The sequence below is a fragment of the Manis javanica genome, chromosome 3, assembly GCF_040802235.1.
Source record: "Manis javanica isolate MJ-LG chromosome 3, MJ_LKY, whole genome shotgun sequence".
Classification (NCBI taxonomy): domain Eukaryota; kingdom Metazoa; phylum Chordata; class Mammalia; order Pholidota; family Manidae; genus Manis; species Manis javanica.
In genome coordinates, this window is record NC_133158.1 from 145,239,437 (window position 1) to 145,255,827 (window position 16,391).

Sequence of the window (16,391 nt, forward strand, 5' to 3'; positions counted from 1 at the left end):
GGCAGAGCGGCAGAGCGGTTTTATCCACCAGTGCGTTGTTTACTTGTCTGCCACTAAGCCTGACTCATAAAGCTAACCTTATAAAAGGAAGAAGTTTGCTCTTACCGGAATGGCATGGTATTTATGATCTCATACCAAATGTGCAGGCTGGAGGGGACATTTAGAAGCTGAGTCTGTTAGGCCAGCAAGGCCCAGTGTGCGCGGGAAGGGGGGCCAGCGCCACTCGGGGCTCCTGACAACGGGAGTCACCCCACCGCCCACCCTTTCACAGGAAGAACCAAGTTCAAAGCTGTCCCCAGCAGCCTGGAGGCAACAGGAAGGGACGGTGCTTAGCAACCAGTGGCAGCGTGAGGAGAAGCAAGGCGCTGGCATTTCCCCAAAGCACGCCGGTCTCTCTCCATGGACCGGCTTTGGCAGTATCTTGTCTCAGGAAACTCCCGGAGTTGGAGCACTTGTGGTGTCCCTGGGGCAGCCGGCAGCAGGTTTCTCTGGGACACCGTCCCTGCCCTCTCAGGGGCTCCAAGTTTTGCAGTGAGTTTAAAGTGGGTGTTAGGTTTTTAAAATATGCTCTTGGAATAAATAAATAACTATTCCCTATCCCTCATCAGCTCCTCAGGTGTATGTCCAGTAACTCACACCCAATAATTCAATGACTCTAACGAACATTGCATGGTATCTAATGCAAAGACAGCCCAGACACGTGCTGGAAGAAAAATCCTTGACCCATTGGCATGAAAACAAACTTTTACATTTTACAGTAAGCAGTTTTATCCTGAAAATAAGACATGACTGTGGAGTTGCTATTAGAATGTGCAGTTTTATCTTCTTGATGCATACACAAATGTTTTTGCATGGCAAAGTAGCTGTGCAGGTAACAGGAAGCAAGGGGAGATTTTCTTCAGTCCCATTTTGGTCCAGAGCCTTCTGTAAATGTGCCTGTCTGTGGGAAGCACAGCCTATGCCGTTGGGCCTCACCAATGTCACCCCCTGAAGCAGCAGGTGCCCCTGTCCCCTTTCCTTTCTAAGGCATCCTGACCTGATTTGCCAGAGACTCCAAACTTTGGGTTAACATTCCTCCACTTCATTTAGCCCCTGTGATGCCCTCAGGCCTTGGGAGAGTTGTCACTCCTCAATCTCCTACTCAGCTCTATTCTGGGGATGCCACTGGCTCCATCTGTCACTTCCTTCTGCCCCCGCCAGCCCCAGAACTAAAGTAGCTCCATTCAGCATCTAGAGAGAAGTTCTTAAAGTGTGGTCCCTAGATGAGCCGCATCAGCATCACTCAGAACTCATTAAAGTGCAAGTTCTCAGGCCCCAACCTCGATTTACTGAACCAAAACTTGGGGTTGGGCCCAGCGTGCTGTGATTTAGCGACAACTCTGGAAGAGTCCACTGCAGCTCAAGTTTGAGACCTATTACTCTGGAATAAAGTCCTGTAAGGGACTTTCTCTAATCTGGCCCCCAGCTTGCCCTTGACTCCAGGTACACCTTCCGTTGACCTACTAATCCCCCCTGGCCTGGCTGCCCACCCCCATGCCTGAACTCACACTCTCTTCCTAGCACGAACTCCTCTCCCCTCTCCTCGGTGTGTCTCCATCCCTAGATCTCCCTGGGGATTGCCACACCTGCACCGGCTCGTGCTCCCACTTACCCCTTGCCTGAAAGCATGCAGCCAGGGCTCCTCACAGAGTCCCAGGTCAGCTCATCTTCACATCCCTGTTGCGGGTTGAGTTGTGTCCTGGGAAAAGATGCGGTGAAGTATTATCCCCTGCACCTGTGATTATGACCTTACTTGGAAAAGTCTTTGCAGATGTAATGAAGTTAAGACGAGGCCACTTTGGGTTAGCCTTGGCCCTGAAGCCAATGACTGAGGACCTTATAAGAAGGCCAGTGAAGATACAGAGAGACAAACACAGAGGCTGAGACTGCAGTGAGGCAGCTGAAGGCCAAGGAAGGCCAAGGATTGACGGCCACCACCAGAAGCTGGAAGAGGCAGGGAAGGATCCTCTCCAGGGTCTCTTGAGGGTGCACAGCCCCGACGGCACCTTGATTTTGGACTTCTAGGCTTCAGAACTGTGGGGGAATCAATTTCTGTTGTATAAGGCGCCCAATTTGTGGTACTTTGTTACAGCCACCCTAGGAAGCTGATACACAAGCCCTGTTTGGCTGCCTCCCTTCCAGGAAGGTCAGGTGATCTTGTCTGTAGGAACCATAGTTATAAGCTGTCTCTCTGTCTCTCTCATACCCACACATATATGCCAGCTTGTTTCCCATCCTCTTGGAGGCTGCCAGTTCTATACAGTCTCTATGCCACAGAAAGGAAGGGTGCAAGTCGGAGCTGGTTTCGTTACTTACCAGCTCTGTGACTTTGGGAAACTCCGTAACGTTGGCCACATGCCTCACTTTCTTACCCTTAACCTGGGGATACTAATAATATCTACCTCAAAGGGCTCCTGTGATGTGATAAGTAATACATAGGCACCATGTGGAACCATGTGAAGCATGTAGGAAGAGCTCTGTCTATTAATAGCTTTTATCATGCTTCCCTCCCATCACCAGTAGGATGCTTTACACACAAGCACTGAAGTGCCCATCATTCTCCTAAAGAGCCCATTATGAGCACAGCATGTGGGAGGTCTACACAGCCAGGGCTGGCTTCCCTCATGACCAGTGGGGGTGAAAATAAATAAAACACATAAGAAACCATGTCATTAGTGATCTGTAATTGTAAAGTATGTCATTCTAGGCTAGAGCATATAAATCTTTTGTACAATTAAAAAAGAAATCTGTAGCAAAGAGCTACTAATTCATTCCCTCAGGTTATACAGTCACATGGTCATTTGCTTTCTTGATGACTTTTCTTTATATAAAGAGCCTTATTCTGGAATGTATTAGGACAAAATGCTGTGCCTCTGAACCTTCCTAATCTGGCTCACAGATGGACAGTGTTGGCAGTGTGGGGATGACAGGAACCAGTGCCGTGGTCTACTAGTCTGGGAACACTCCTTGCCTCAGCAGAGCCAGAACTATTCACTCTGCTTCCTTCATCATAGACTAATTGACCCTATTAAGTGTGGGGTTATCTCTGGGCTCTCTGTTCCATTGATCTGAATGTCTATTTTTGTGCAGTACCATACTGTTTTATTATAGCTTTGTAGTACAGTTTGATATCAGGGACCATGGTATCTCCAGCTTTGCTTTTCTTTTTCAAGATTGCTTCAGCTATTTGGGGTCTTTTGTGGGTCCATTCACATTTTAGGATTTGTTCTAGTTCTGTGAAAAATGCCATTGGTATTTTGATAGGGATTTCACTGAATCTGTAGATTGCTTTGGATGGTATGGATATTTTAACAATGTTCTCCCAGTCCATGAGCATGGTATAACTTTCCATTTATTTGTGTCATCTTCAGTTTGTTCCATCAATGTTTTTTAGTTTTGACAATACAGGTCTTTCACCTCCTTGATTAAATTTATTCCTAGGTATTTTGGGGTTTTTTTGATGTGACTTTAAATAGGTTTGTTTTCTTGATTTCTCTTTCTGCTAGTTTCTTTCTAGTATATAGAAATGCAGTAGATTTCTGTACATTTATTTTTGTATCCTGTGACATTACAGAATTAATTGATTAGTTTTAGTAGTTTTTTGGTGAAGTCTTTAGGGTTTTCTCTATATAGTCTCATGTAGTTTGAAAACAGTAGCAGTTTTGCTGCTTCCTTACCAATTTCAGTGCCTTTTTTCTTGTCTGATTACTATGTATGGTTAGGACTTCCAATGTTAGGTTGAATAAGAGTGGTGAGAGTGGACATCCTTGTCTTGTTCCTGATCTTATAGGAAAAGCATTCAGCTTTTTACCATTTAGTATGATGTCAGCTGTGGGTTTGTCAGATATGGTCTTTATTTTATTAAACTATGTTCACTCTGTTCCTCTGTTGTTGAAAGTTTTTATCATAAATGGATGTTGAATTTTGTCACATACTTTTTCTGCATTTATTAAGATGACCATATGGGTTTTTTCCTTTCTTTTGTTTATGTAGTATATTGGCTTGTGGATATCAAACCTACTGTGCATCCCTGGAATAAAGTCTACTTGATCATGGTGAATGACCCTTTTAACATATTTTAAAATTCATTTTGCTACAATTTGTTGAGGATTTTTGTATCTGTGGTCACCAAGGATATTGGTCTGTAATTTTCTATTTTTCTTTTTTCTTTTTTAGTGCTTTGTCTGACTTTGGCATCAGGGTAGTGCTGGCCACATAGAAGAAATTTGGAAGCATTCCTTCCTAGTCTAGTTTTGGAATAGTTTAAGAAGGATGTTCTTCTTTAAATGTTTGGGAGAATTCACCTGTGCAGTCATCTGGTTCTGGACTTTTGTTTGGGAGTTTTTGATTATGATTCAATTTTGTTACCAGAAATTGGTCTGGTCAGATTTTCTATTTCTTTCTGGTTCAGTCTTGCAAGACTACATGTTTCTAGGAATTTATCCATTTCTTCTAGGTTGTCTGATATGTTGGCATGTAATTTTTTCATAGTAATCTCTTATAGTCCTTTGTAATTCTGTGGTGTCAGTTGTAACTTCTCTTCATTTCTATTTATTTGCTTCTCCTTTTTTCTTGATAAGTCTGGCTACAGGTTTGTCAATTTTGTTTGTTTTTTCAAAGATGCAGCTCTTAGTTTCTTTGATCTTTACTGTTTTTCTAGACTCGATTTCATTTATTTCTGCTCTGATCTTTATGATTTCCTTCCCTCTATTAACTTTGGGTTTTATTCTTTTTCTAGTTCTTTTGGGTGACAGTTTAGATTGAAATTATTCTTGCTTCCTGAGGTAGGCCTGTATCTCTAAATTTCCTTCTTGGAATGCTTTTGCTGCATCCCAAAGATTTTGAACCAACATTGCGTTTCTGTTTTAAGTTGACTCCATATGTTTTTTATTTCCTCTTTGGTTTCTTCATTGACTTATTGGTTGTTTATTTGCATGTTATTTAGCCTCCATGTGTTTTTGGGGCTTTTTCATTTTTTTCTTTTAATTGATTTCTGGTTTCATACTTCTGTGTGGGCCTATGGCCCAGGTAGCGAAGGCCCTGGCTGGCCTGACTCTGCCTGCACGGCCTGAGGCTGAGGTATTTATCTCAGGACAGCCAGCACAGCAGCCTCAGAGAAACTTGTGACTCACATGAGGGGAAAAGACAGAAGTCTTCTGTGGTCAGAAAAGATGCTTGATTCAATTTCAGTCATTTTTTGGTAAGTATTCTTAAAGATATTATTGGTTTGTGTGTAAATTTATATTTACATTTTATTTTGCAAATGGTGTTATGCCATTTTGTTTGTATTTCACTCACAGTGTTTAGGATCTATGTTTCTATGCATATGGCTACTTTGCTACCTCTCCCTGCTGCACAGCACTCCTTGGCAGGAACTCCCCTCACCCCCATCAGGGATGGACAGCACATTGTCTCCAGCTCCCTAGCACACACACAGTGCCTCAAGGAACATTCTCCTTTGAGTCTGATATAATCTGCATCACAGCTTCTCTGAGATAGTTACCCAGAAGTGGGATTGTTAGATTGTATGGTGTATGTAAACTTGATTTGACCAAGTTGGCTAGACTGCCCAGCAGCCACACTGGTTTCCTTCCCAGGCTACCCTCCTACATGCCACAGGGGAGCAGTCTTAAATCCCAAAACCTGGTCAACCACTGGCCCTATCTGCTTTCTAATTTATTGTCAGTCTAATAGTTGTACAGTGATACCTCATTGCTTCTTTAATTTGCATTTCTCTGATTACTCATGAGTTTGAAAGGGATTTCAGAGCTCTGTTAGCATAGTTAAGATGTGAAATGCTTAGAACAGTAACTGGCATAGGCCCAATAGGGTGTTGTTATTGCTCTGTAATACAAGCATCATTTACATGATGGTTGATTTAATGTTGTCCTAATGTAAGACTTCCATTCTTGTGATGACTTCTAATCTTGAATTTCATATCTGTTCATTGCTCACCTTTTAGTATAGGACTCATATCTGTCTACCATATACTTGTCTCCATTTCTGCTCTCCCCACTTGGTTCGTGTGCCCCTTCAGCTAGCCTCCTGTGGTCTCTACTTTCACTCTGGACACCTTCTCTATGCACCACTTCTCTCTGCTCCAGCTGAGAGGGATCTTTTTTTTGAGAGGGCATCTCTCATATTTATTGATCAAATGGTTGTTAACAACAACAAAGTTCTGTATAGGGGAGCCAATGCTCAATGCACAATCATTAATCCACCCCAAGCCTAATTCTCGTCAGTCTCCAATCTTCTGAAGCATAATGAACAAGTTCTTACATGGTGAACAAATTCTTACATAGTGAATAAGTTCTTACATGGTGAACAGTACAAGGGCAGTCATCACAGAAACTTTCGGTTTTGATCACGCATTATGAACTATAAACAATCAGGTCATATATGAATATTCGTTTGATTTTTATACTTGATTTATATGTGGATCCCACATTTCTCCCTTTATTATTATTATTATTATTATCATTATTTTTTTTTAATAAAATGCTGAAGTGGTAGGTAGATGCAAGATAAAGGTAGAAAACATAGTTTAGTGTTGTAAGAGAGCAAATGTAGATGATCAGGTGTGTGCCTGTAGACTATGTGTTAATCCAAGCTAGACAAGGGCAATAAAATATCCACAGATGCAGAAGATTTCTCTCAAAACAGGGGGGGTTAGGTTCTAAGCCTCACCTCTGTTGACCCCCAATTTCTCACCTGATGGCCCCCCTGCGACTGTGCCTGTCTTAGGTTTTTCCTCCCTTGAGGAATCTGACCCGTCTCTGGCTAACCAGTCATCTTCCGGGGCCATACAGGGAAATGTAAAGTTGGTAAGTGAGAGAGAAGCCATATTGTTTGAAAAGGTTAGCTTTTTACTTCTTTGCAGATTTATGCCCTGTGGCTTCTATGCCCAGCATTTGTCCTGAGGTATCTTTACCACTTTTATATCTTTGATATAATATGATATAATATGATCTTTGATATAATATGATATAATATGATTGATCTTTTAAAACTCCTTCCTGTCCATGGCTTCCATTTCTCTTTGGATAAACCCCCCCTACAGCCTGCAGGAGCAGCCACCGTCCACCCAGTTGGTCTGCTCCTGATCCCAGCTGCTGTCTTTCTGCCCTCCAGCCCTGCTGGTTGGTCCTCAGCGCCTTCCATGTGGAACGATTTGCTGGCTGCCCCTCTCCCCACCAAAGTCAATTCCTTTTTAATACTCAGAGTTCAGTTTAAAGGTCATTTCCCTGATCCTGAGACTAGATCAATTCTCCATTTACCCTTTCAGAGCTCTTAAATGATCGATAATCAAGTGATCAGTTCTCCAATGATCTAGTTAAAAGCCTTCTGCCTAACCTGACTGCCTTGAGGGAAGGGACTACCGCTGTTTTGTTCCCTGTATTTGAACACTTGGCACAGTGCTCCATGCTCCATGGAGTGGATGTTGAGCAACGAAGACCCCTTTATTGCAGAATAGTTTTAACCAAAAACAGCCAGAGTGAAATATAGTCCTTAGACAGTTGAAGGAGCACAAGACCCTGTGGCCCAGGTGGCGAAGGCCCTGGCTGGCCTGCCTCTGTGGCTGAGGTATTTATCTCAGGACAGCCAGCAAAGCAGCCTCAGAGAAACTTGTGACTCACATGAGGGGAAAAGACAGAAGCCTCTGTGGAAGATAAAAGCACTGGGTCTTGATAAATGATAAAGTACAACCAAAAATGTAAAATTTTATTTTGGACAAGATGTAGATGCTTTTAAGAGTACCCAATTAAAATGAAATAAGGAAATCAAATCAGCAAGGAAAATAACTCTTCAAAAGGACAGGCACCATTCTGACTCAGCTTACAGCCTTTATTAATCAAGTTCTGTGTCTTTCCCTCTAAAGACTATGTACTGGCACTTCGCATTGCCTCCATTTATTTTTTTTAAAACCGTTGAGTCAAATAACATTGTAAGTACTTTATTTTAAATATGTACAATTATATCAATAAGGAAGACTTTTTTGAACAGCAAATAAGTGTATAGCAAGTAAATATTAATGTGAAGGTTGGTGGTTCTCAGAATTTTTCTCAATAAACATCTTCTCTAGGGGATGGCATCAAATTCCATGGCTTCAACCACTGTCTCTACTGAATCTGCTTCTCTAATGTCCTGCTGCCTCCTGGGTGTCTCCAATGTCTCTGAGCACCAAAGACTGTACCCATCAACTCCGCTTCCTGCTCTTTTCATGAATGGCCTCACCGCCCTCCCTGCTCACCCCGCAGCTGCCAGCCTACAGGAGGTCCCTGATTCCTGTGTGGAGACTTGCACTTAGGGGCCCCATAAGCGGACATGGTGGGCAGACTCCCAGGTCCTTGTACAGCAGGCAAGAGGGCCCCAGGGCTGGTGCAGCAAGTGACTCAATTCAAGGCTTAGAAGCTGCTGGTAAGCAGCTGTGCTGCCTCCTGGAGTGTTAGCTGTTTGTGGGTGTCGGTTTGGCTGGGGGAGGCCATGTGCAGCAAGCCTACGGTTCCGTGAAGACACTGGAGCTCAGCAGTCTCGGAGACGGGCCATGGGGTACCTTGTCCAGCCCCTTCCATGCAGGTCTCACTTCACCCTTTAACCGCTCATCATTTACTTCTGGCCAAAGCTCCCAAAACAGAAGCAGCCCCGACAGGCGTCAGTGTTACTCTTTCCACAGCCTATAAGCTGGGCCAGGCCCGGGTTCCCAGCAGAGTTCTTTCTCTCCCTCAGGTCTGTAGGTTTTACTAGTCATCAAAGTAGTGCACACACACTGAACGTTTACCCCGGCCCAGGCACTGTTGAAACCCTGTTGATGCTGTACCTTACTCTTCAGAGCACCCGAAGTGCTGCGGTCAAGTGTACTTCACTGGGGCTCTCAGACTCCTAGGTCAAGTTCCAAGTCCTTCTCATAAAAAAATGAGGCTTTCCTTGACCTTGCGCCAGCCTCCCAGACAGCTTTTTTCCTGGCTTTGCTGCCTGCCCTGGGATGCCAGCCTTATACTCCATGCCCACACCTTTGCCTGGCCAGCAGCTGCCCTCAAAGAATTAGTCCAGGCCTCACTGGCTCTAGAAAGCCTCCCTAAACCTGGCACCACATGTCTGCAGTGTCGGCCAGAGCTGCACTAGGGCTCTGTGACGGACTGACCAGCTTGTTCCACACAAGCAGTGGTTCCTGGTAAGGCTAGACCAGACATTCTGCTGCTTCATATGTCCCCCATGCTGGGATACTGGGTGGCCCACTGCAGATGAGAAGATGAGCTTGTATGAACTTTGTAAATTGAAATCAATGTTTCAACTAAATCAGAACTCGTCTCGAGATTGAAATGAGCCCTAAGCAAACTGCTGAGTGCTTCTCCTCCATTTTCTCTGCAGAGCACATTTAAATTGCAGTTTCAACATGAATAATTGCCACAGAGTCCTGTCCCTCCATTTCATAATTTCCCAGAATTTTTAAAGAATCTATAATAGGAATGGATGATCGCTGGTCTATTAAAATAAGATAATCCTGTTTGGTTGTTTTCTGGAGCTAAGATTCAAGTGAAATTGATGTTTCCAACTCTAACTTAAGACTGTAGGAGAAGACTTGAGCCCCACGCAGTAGAAAGTTCCCTTTCCTCTCTAGAAAATATTCCTTTTACTGAGTGACCATATTGCTTAGAAAAAACATGATGGCAAATAATTATAAAGTTCTTCTGAACAGTTTAAATTGTTTCAATGATAAGGTTATTTATTCTCTAAAAATATGCACTGGAATCAAAAGTTTAAAAAGGCTAAACATGCATTTCTAAAGTTCAGAAGTATACCTGCCTGTGAAAACTGCAAAAGACAGACTGACCATAACAGCTGAGCCCTCAGTATTGGTAATTCATCCTGCAGGCCCATCTGCAAACCCCACCTCTGGCCTCAGTGGTAGGTCCCCTCTGCTTGCCCCCTGGTGGGGTGCAGCTGCTTCCCTACTGTCCTTTGGACCTCAGCTGAGATCTCCTCCTCCCAGGTGCCATCCTTGACCAACAGTAAAAGTAGCCACTGCTTTCTTCACCTATCATATCACCACCTGAAAGCCCATTATTTATGCTGGGTGCACCTTTGTCATGGTGACCATGAGTGGCACAGGGGGCTTTCCCTTGTCTCTCTTGCTGAAGCAGCCCAGAACCCGGGACAGGGTGTGGGGACGCAGTGCAGAGTTTGGGATGAAGGAACTCATTCCACAGCCCTGTGTACGCATGTGTCTCACCTAACTGCTCTCAACTTCCAGCCTCAACACAACCATTTCCCTTTCTCAGCCTTCCTCTTTGTGAGTAGGCATCACACTAGCAAGCAGTGTGGCATGGTTAGACCAAAATTTAGATGTTTTCTCCTTCTAAAACATGTTTTATTTGGATAAATACTACAGCTACCATTTGCATGTCATGTTATGTTATGCCAAGATTCTTTTTTATGAACATGTTAACAGAGCTTCAAGTAAGCTAAGATTCATTTTCTGTATTTCAGGTTAATCCAAAGACAGGACGTAGAGTTGACCTGGTATTTACCACGGAGCTCTATAACCCAGAGGTAAGCTGCCATCATTAGTGCAGTGTACTATTTGCAACTCATATGAATTTATTTTTCAGGTGAGAATCTTTATATAGTGACCTAGAGGTTTACTTCTGTTTTAATCCCATTTTGTTTTCTGTTTGCTCTAGAGTCTAAGAACAGATCTAGGCAGGAGCTCAAAGATTTAACTCCTTCAACTTCATGGCCTTATGGAGGGTTGTTTAAAACAGTCCACAAAGCTGTCATCCCCTCCTTCCTGTGTCCTGGGAGGGAATCTCATAGCTCCCTTTGGTATCCCTTCCTAGCACCTCAGAATCCTTAGAATGACTGTTTCAAATGCCAGCCTGCTTCCTCTCCCTGCCAGCTGGTGACATTTCTCGTTAGCAGGCCAGCAGTGCCTGCCGGAGTCCAGCTCCAGCCTAGGGGTGGGATGCCCGAAGGTGCAGGACAGAGTTGGCGTATGGAGAGACAGAACACGGAGTCAGTGTAGGAGGTTTCTCGACAAAGTGCCGATGACAACTTTATTTATACCATTTTGCACAAGGATATGATTATTTTTTATTATTCTGATGATTAATTAGTATAGGCAGAGTTGGTTAATAAGTATAGGCAAGCTTTTTTCTTTCTTTTACTTTCTAATCTATTCATGGTTGGTCAAGCATTAGACAGGTGATTGTTTTTGTGTTCTTTGACTGAAACTTTTCTTATTAACATGTACTCTATTGTGTTTTACGTTTCTATGCAACACAGTTTCTAAGTAGTGCATGTGACTGTAGGAGCGTGCAGTATGTAGCAGCGACTATGGAGTTGATCAGCTCAGGGTGAAATACAGGTCACCTAGTGCCACAGTTAGCTAGGATTCTTTCCCACAAAAATATTTTTAGAGGCTTTAATAAATTTATAATCAATCTAAAATCATAAACTCATATCTTCACCTTATATGCCTTTATAGGGCACAGTAGGCAGCAAACTAAATTTCTCCTTCTTATCTACATTTCTCTTTCTTCTGTGTAGATATCAAAATCTCCCTGACATATGCTACACAGGTCTCCATGTCTCCACTACTGCAGGGACTAAACAAGTTCTTACATGGTGAACAATGCAAGGGCATTCATATCATAGAAACTGTTTCTGTTTTAACTACAAACTTTAAACTATAAACAATCATGTAAAATATAATATATGATTATTCATTTGGTTTTTATACTTTATAGGTGAATCTAATAAAATGTTAATGTAGTAGGTAAATGCAAGATATAGATAGAAAGCATGATTTAGAAATGTAAGAAGACAGGTATAGATGATCAGGTTTGTGCCTACAGACAGGTCTTAATCCAAGCTGAACAAGGGCAACAAAACATCCACAGGTGTAGAAGATTTCTCTCAAAATGGGGGGGTGAGGTTCTAAGCCTCACCTCTGTTGGCCCCCTTTTCCTCACCTGATGGCCCCCCTGCGACTGTGCCTGTCTTAGGTTGTTCTTCCCTTGAGGAATCTTACCCGTCTCTGGCTAACCAGTCATCTTCCGGGGCCATACAGGGAGATGTAAAGCTGGTAAGTGAGAGAGAAGTAATATTCTTTGAAAAGGTTAGTTTTTCACTTCTTTGCAGATTTATGCTCCATGGCTTCTATGCCCAGCACTTGTTTTTGAGGTATCTTTACTTCCTGGAATATGGTACTTGGTAATTTCACGTATGAGGCACAAATTCTAGTAAAGGGCTGTGATTAGGAAAGAAGAAAAACAAACTATAGAAGTAGTAGAGGGAAGAAAACATGAGATGATTAATTAAGTGTCAACAGGATTATTCTATTAAATATTCTTTCATAACCTGATTTCTAGAAAACTTTCCATCACTAGTTTCACTAGCATAAACAAGGGGGGCATTCTCAGTAGAAATGGGGTGGTCAATGTTTGACTAACAGCAGGTTTCAGTACTTTATGCTAAGATCACCATTAGGCCCCTGCGTGTTCTATTCTTCAGGAGCACTGTCCTGAAAAGCTTTTGGGAAGTTTATGTTCTCATCTTTTCCGTGCTGCTTAGCAAAGGTTAGCTTAGTCTTTGGCAACAATGCAAGTAAAAACAAAGCCAATAGTATAATGGAAAATAACAAAATCAAGGTGGGTAATAGAGGGAGCCAGCTGCGAAGACCCCTGATTTGTGGGGGTCTTCCTCCAGCCTGAGCTTAGCTACCCAGCTTGAGTAGCATGGCTCCCAGCATCTGCCTCTCCTATGCACGCGGCGCTCTGTGGAACCCAGCAGCACCCGTGTATGCCCCGGGCATTATTAGCGCCTCTACAATTCTGACCAAGCAGCCCAGGGTCTGCCAAGTTTCCTTCCTCTCATTCCCAAGAAGACAGTAAATGGAAAACTCATATAGAAATTAGAACCAGATGAAGTTCCGTGTGCTGGGCTAAGCTGGGAGGCAGGCAGCAACCAGCACGAGGGTGGAGGGGAGACCAGCCCCAGTTTTCTTTGTGTGGTGCTGAGTCAGAGCAGCCAGGGATGAGCAGGAAGCGTCTGGCATTAAAGGGTCTCCGGGACGCAAAGCTGGGCCCCAGCAGCCCAGTGCTTCCAGAAGAATGCTTACCAGTATTCAGGAACAAGCTCTAACAAGACAAAAATATACTCTGACTTCACTAATTAAACTAAGAATTAAAATTTTCTTAAAACTTAGGGAAGAGCATTTAATTTCTAGTGTTGCAAATAGATAGTGTTAAAGCTGAAGCGGAAACAGTTACTAGGTTATTTTGACCAACACTGCTTCTCTGAAGAGCACAGCTAGCTAACTGAGATGTCCCATCTCAGGGGGTGAGGAAGTTCTTCCATCTGCAGGCAACTGCTTTGCTTCTGTGGAGCTGTTTTTGGTGGGTGGGTTCAAAAGGGGCAACACTGCTTCCTTTCCTCTTCCCTGGAAACAGCTTTAACAAAGGGGAGGCCATGTACCAGCCATCTTCTGCCTTTGAGGAGCCCTTTCCAGAATGTTCTTCACTTTTTTTGTTGTTGCACTGATAATTAGGATTTTAATGCATGGAGCCAGTGCTTTGGGATAAGACAGATATGAGCTCAAGTTCTGGCTTACCACTTACTGGCTGTGAGACATGGAGTAGTTTCCTCTTCAAACTTCAGTGTCTTAATTTGTAAAACTAGAATAAGAGGACTGAATTCTTAAGGCAGCATGAAGATTCTGTCATTTTTGTTTTTGTTAATGGGAACCAGCTTCCTCTTAGTTCAAGTTAGCAAGCTTGAGACCCAGCTGAGCATTCTGTTGGTCTAGAGTAAAGTACCCGTATTCTAGAGGTTTGAGCCAAGCAGTATTCAATAGACATCCATGATATTTATTTCAAATAGGCCCAGCATTATTTTATTAGGGCTCCACCAGAAAACAGGAGTTTAAATGATAGCAAAGAGTGAAGGGCTTGTTGTGCTCAGCTGTAAGCACAAAATCACTTTTGGGGTGAGGGGCCAAGATGGCGGTGTGAGTAGTTCAGCGGAAATCTCCTCCAAAAAACATATATATTTTTGAAAATACAACAAATACAACTATTCCTAAAAGAGACACCAGTAGATACAGTCCAACAGCCAGGCTACATCTACATCTGCGAGAACTCAGCATCACAAGAGGGGGTAAGATACAAGCCACGGCCCAGTGGGACCCAAACGCCCCCCTATCCCAGACCCCAGCGGGAAGAAAGGGGTCAGAGTGGGGAGGGAGTGAAAGCCCAGGACTGCTAAACAACCAGCTCTAAAAATCTGCACCAGGAGTGCAGACACACGGTGTACACGGAGCTAGATATTAAAGAAATGGAAAAGCAAAACCTGCGGGCAGGTCCCTGCAACCTGCGCCCCTGAGACAAAAGAAAAGCGAGTGCTTTTAGCAAGTCTTAAAGGGACAGTGACCTCACAGTTGGATGAAGTCATCCCAACACACGTACACTAGCACCTGGGAATCCAGGGAACTCTAGGCAACCTAAACCCCTGGGCGGCAGCACAGCTGTGAAGCCCCTCACAACGATAAGCAGCCTACCAGTCATTCCCCCAACTGGTGCAGACCCTGAGACACTGGCCCAGTAGTGGGAGAGTGGCAGTGTGCGCCGGGGGAGGCGGCACCAGAGGGGCCTGGGAGTGGCCTGTGCAAGCCTGTGGTGGTGGCAGCTGAGCGGCCCAGGGCCGGCCTGTGTGGGCTGGCGGTGGTGACAGAGCAGCCCGCATGAACCTGCGATGGCGGCACCTGAGAGGCCTGGGACCGGCCTGTGTGGGCCGGCAGCAGCGGCGACAGAGCGGGCCGCACGAACCCATGGTGGCGGTGCTGGAGGGGGCTGGGAATGGCCTGCACAAGCCCGTGGCAGCAGCACCAGAGGGGACCGGGAGCAGCCCGCATGAGCCTGCAGCAGCAGCAACCGAGCGGCTCAGGAGCGGCCCACACATGCCGGCAGCAGCAGCACTGGAGGGGCCTGGGAGAGGCCCACGCAATCCCGCAGCGGTGGTAGAAAGGCTGGGGAGTGGCCTGCGGGAGCTGGCGATGGCGGCAGAGGAGCAGCCCAGGAGCAGCCGCGCCCCCAGCAACTGCTTAGCCCAGCACACAGCCGCCAGGGCCAGTCCCAAAGGCTGCTGTTGGTACACAGCTGCCTGGCAGGGGCACCACTTACATGGGAGAGTGCACCCGGCACACCTGCCATTTGCCGCAGGGCTCTGTGCTACTCTGACGGAGACCCCGCCCACAGCAGCTTAGGGGATTAACGCAGAGGCTGCTCCAGGAGTGCAGGTAACCGACACAGGCAGCGGAGAAGGGCAAGGTGACTAGCAAGCAGGAAAGGTCTTTGTTCTCCCGGCTGACACACCCGCTACCTGCCTACAGCCACTGCTATCACCATGAAAAGGCAGAAGAATTTAGTCCAATCCAAAATAGTCCAGACAGCCCTTGAGAGAGGGCCTGGGGAGACAGACCTAGGCAATCTCCCTGAAAAGGAATTCAAAATAAAGGTTATAACCATGCTGATAGATCTTCAGAGAAATATGCAAGAGCTAAGGGATGAAGTCCGGAGGGAGATTACGGAAATGAAACAATCTCTGGAAGGACTTAAGAGCACACTGGATGAGGTACAAGAGGACATTAATGGAATAGAAATCAGAGAACAGGAACACAGAGAAGCTGACGCAGAGAGAGATAAAAGGATCTCCAGGAATGAAAGAATATTAAGAGAACTGTGTGACCAATCCAAATGGAACAATATTCGCATTATAGGGGTACCAGAAGAACAGAGAGAGAAAGGGATAGAAAGTGTCTTTGAAGAAATAATTGCTGAAAACTTTCCCAAACTGGGGGAGGATATAGTTGCTCAGACCATGGTACCACAAAGAACTCCCAACAGAAGGGACCCAAATAGGACATCACCAAGACACATAATAATTAAAATGGCAAAGATCAAGGACAAGGACAGAGTTTTAAAGGCAGCTAGAAAGAGGAAAAAGGTCACCTACAAAGGAAAACCCATCAGGCTATCATCAGACTTCTCAACAGAAACCTTACAGGCCAGAAGAGAATGGCATGATATACTTAATGCAATGAAACAGAAGGGCCATGAACCAAGAATACTGTATCCAGTACGATTATCATTTAAATATGAAGGAGGGATTAAACAATTCCCAGACAAGCAAAAGTTGAGAGAATTTGCCTCCCACAAACCACCTCTACAGGGTATTTTAGAGGAACTGCTCTAGATGGGAGTACTCCTAAAAAAAGCACATAACAAAACACCAAACATATGAAGAACGGAGGAAGAGGAATAAGAAGGGTGAGAAATAAAGAATCACCAGAGAGT

General features: G+C 44.6%; 1 protein-coding gene across 1 annotated transcript in view; it reads left to right on the plus strand.

Moving 5' to 3' along the window:
- The window catches only part of RARRES1 (retinoic acid receptor responder 1), a 38,308-nt gene that overhangs the window by 6,405 nt on the left and 15,512 nt on the right, over nucleotides 1–16,391 (plus strand). Inside the window, exon 2 of the mRNA XM_036997890.2 lies at nucleotides 10,528–10,590. Coding sequence (XP_036853785.1) covers nucleotides 10,528–10,590 — 63 coding nt within the window. The remainder of the gene's footprint in view (nucleotides 1–10,527; nucleotides 10,591–16,391) is intronic.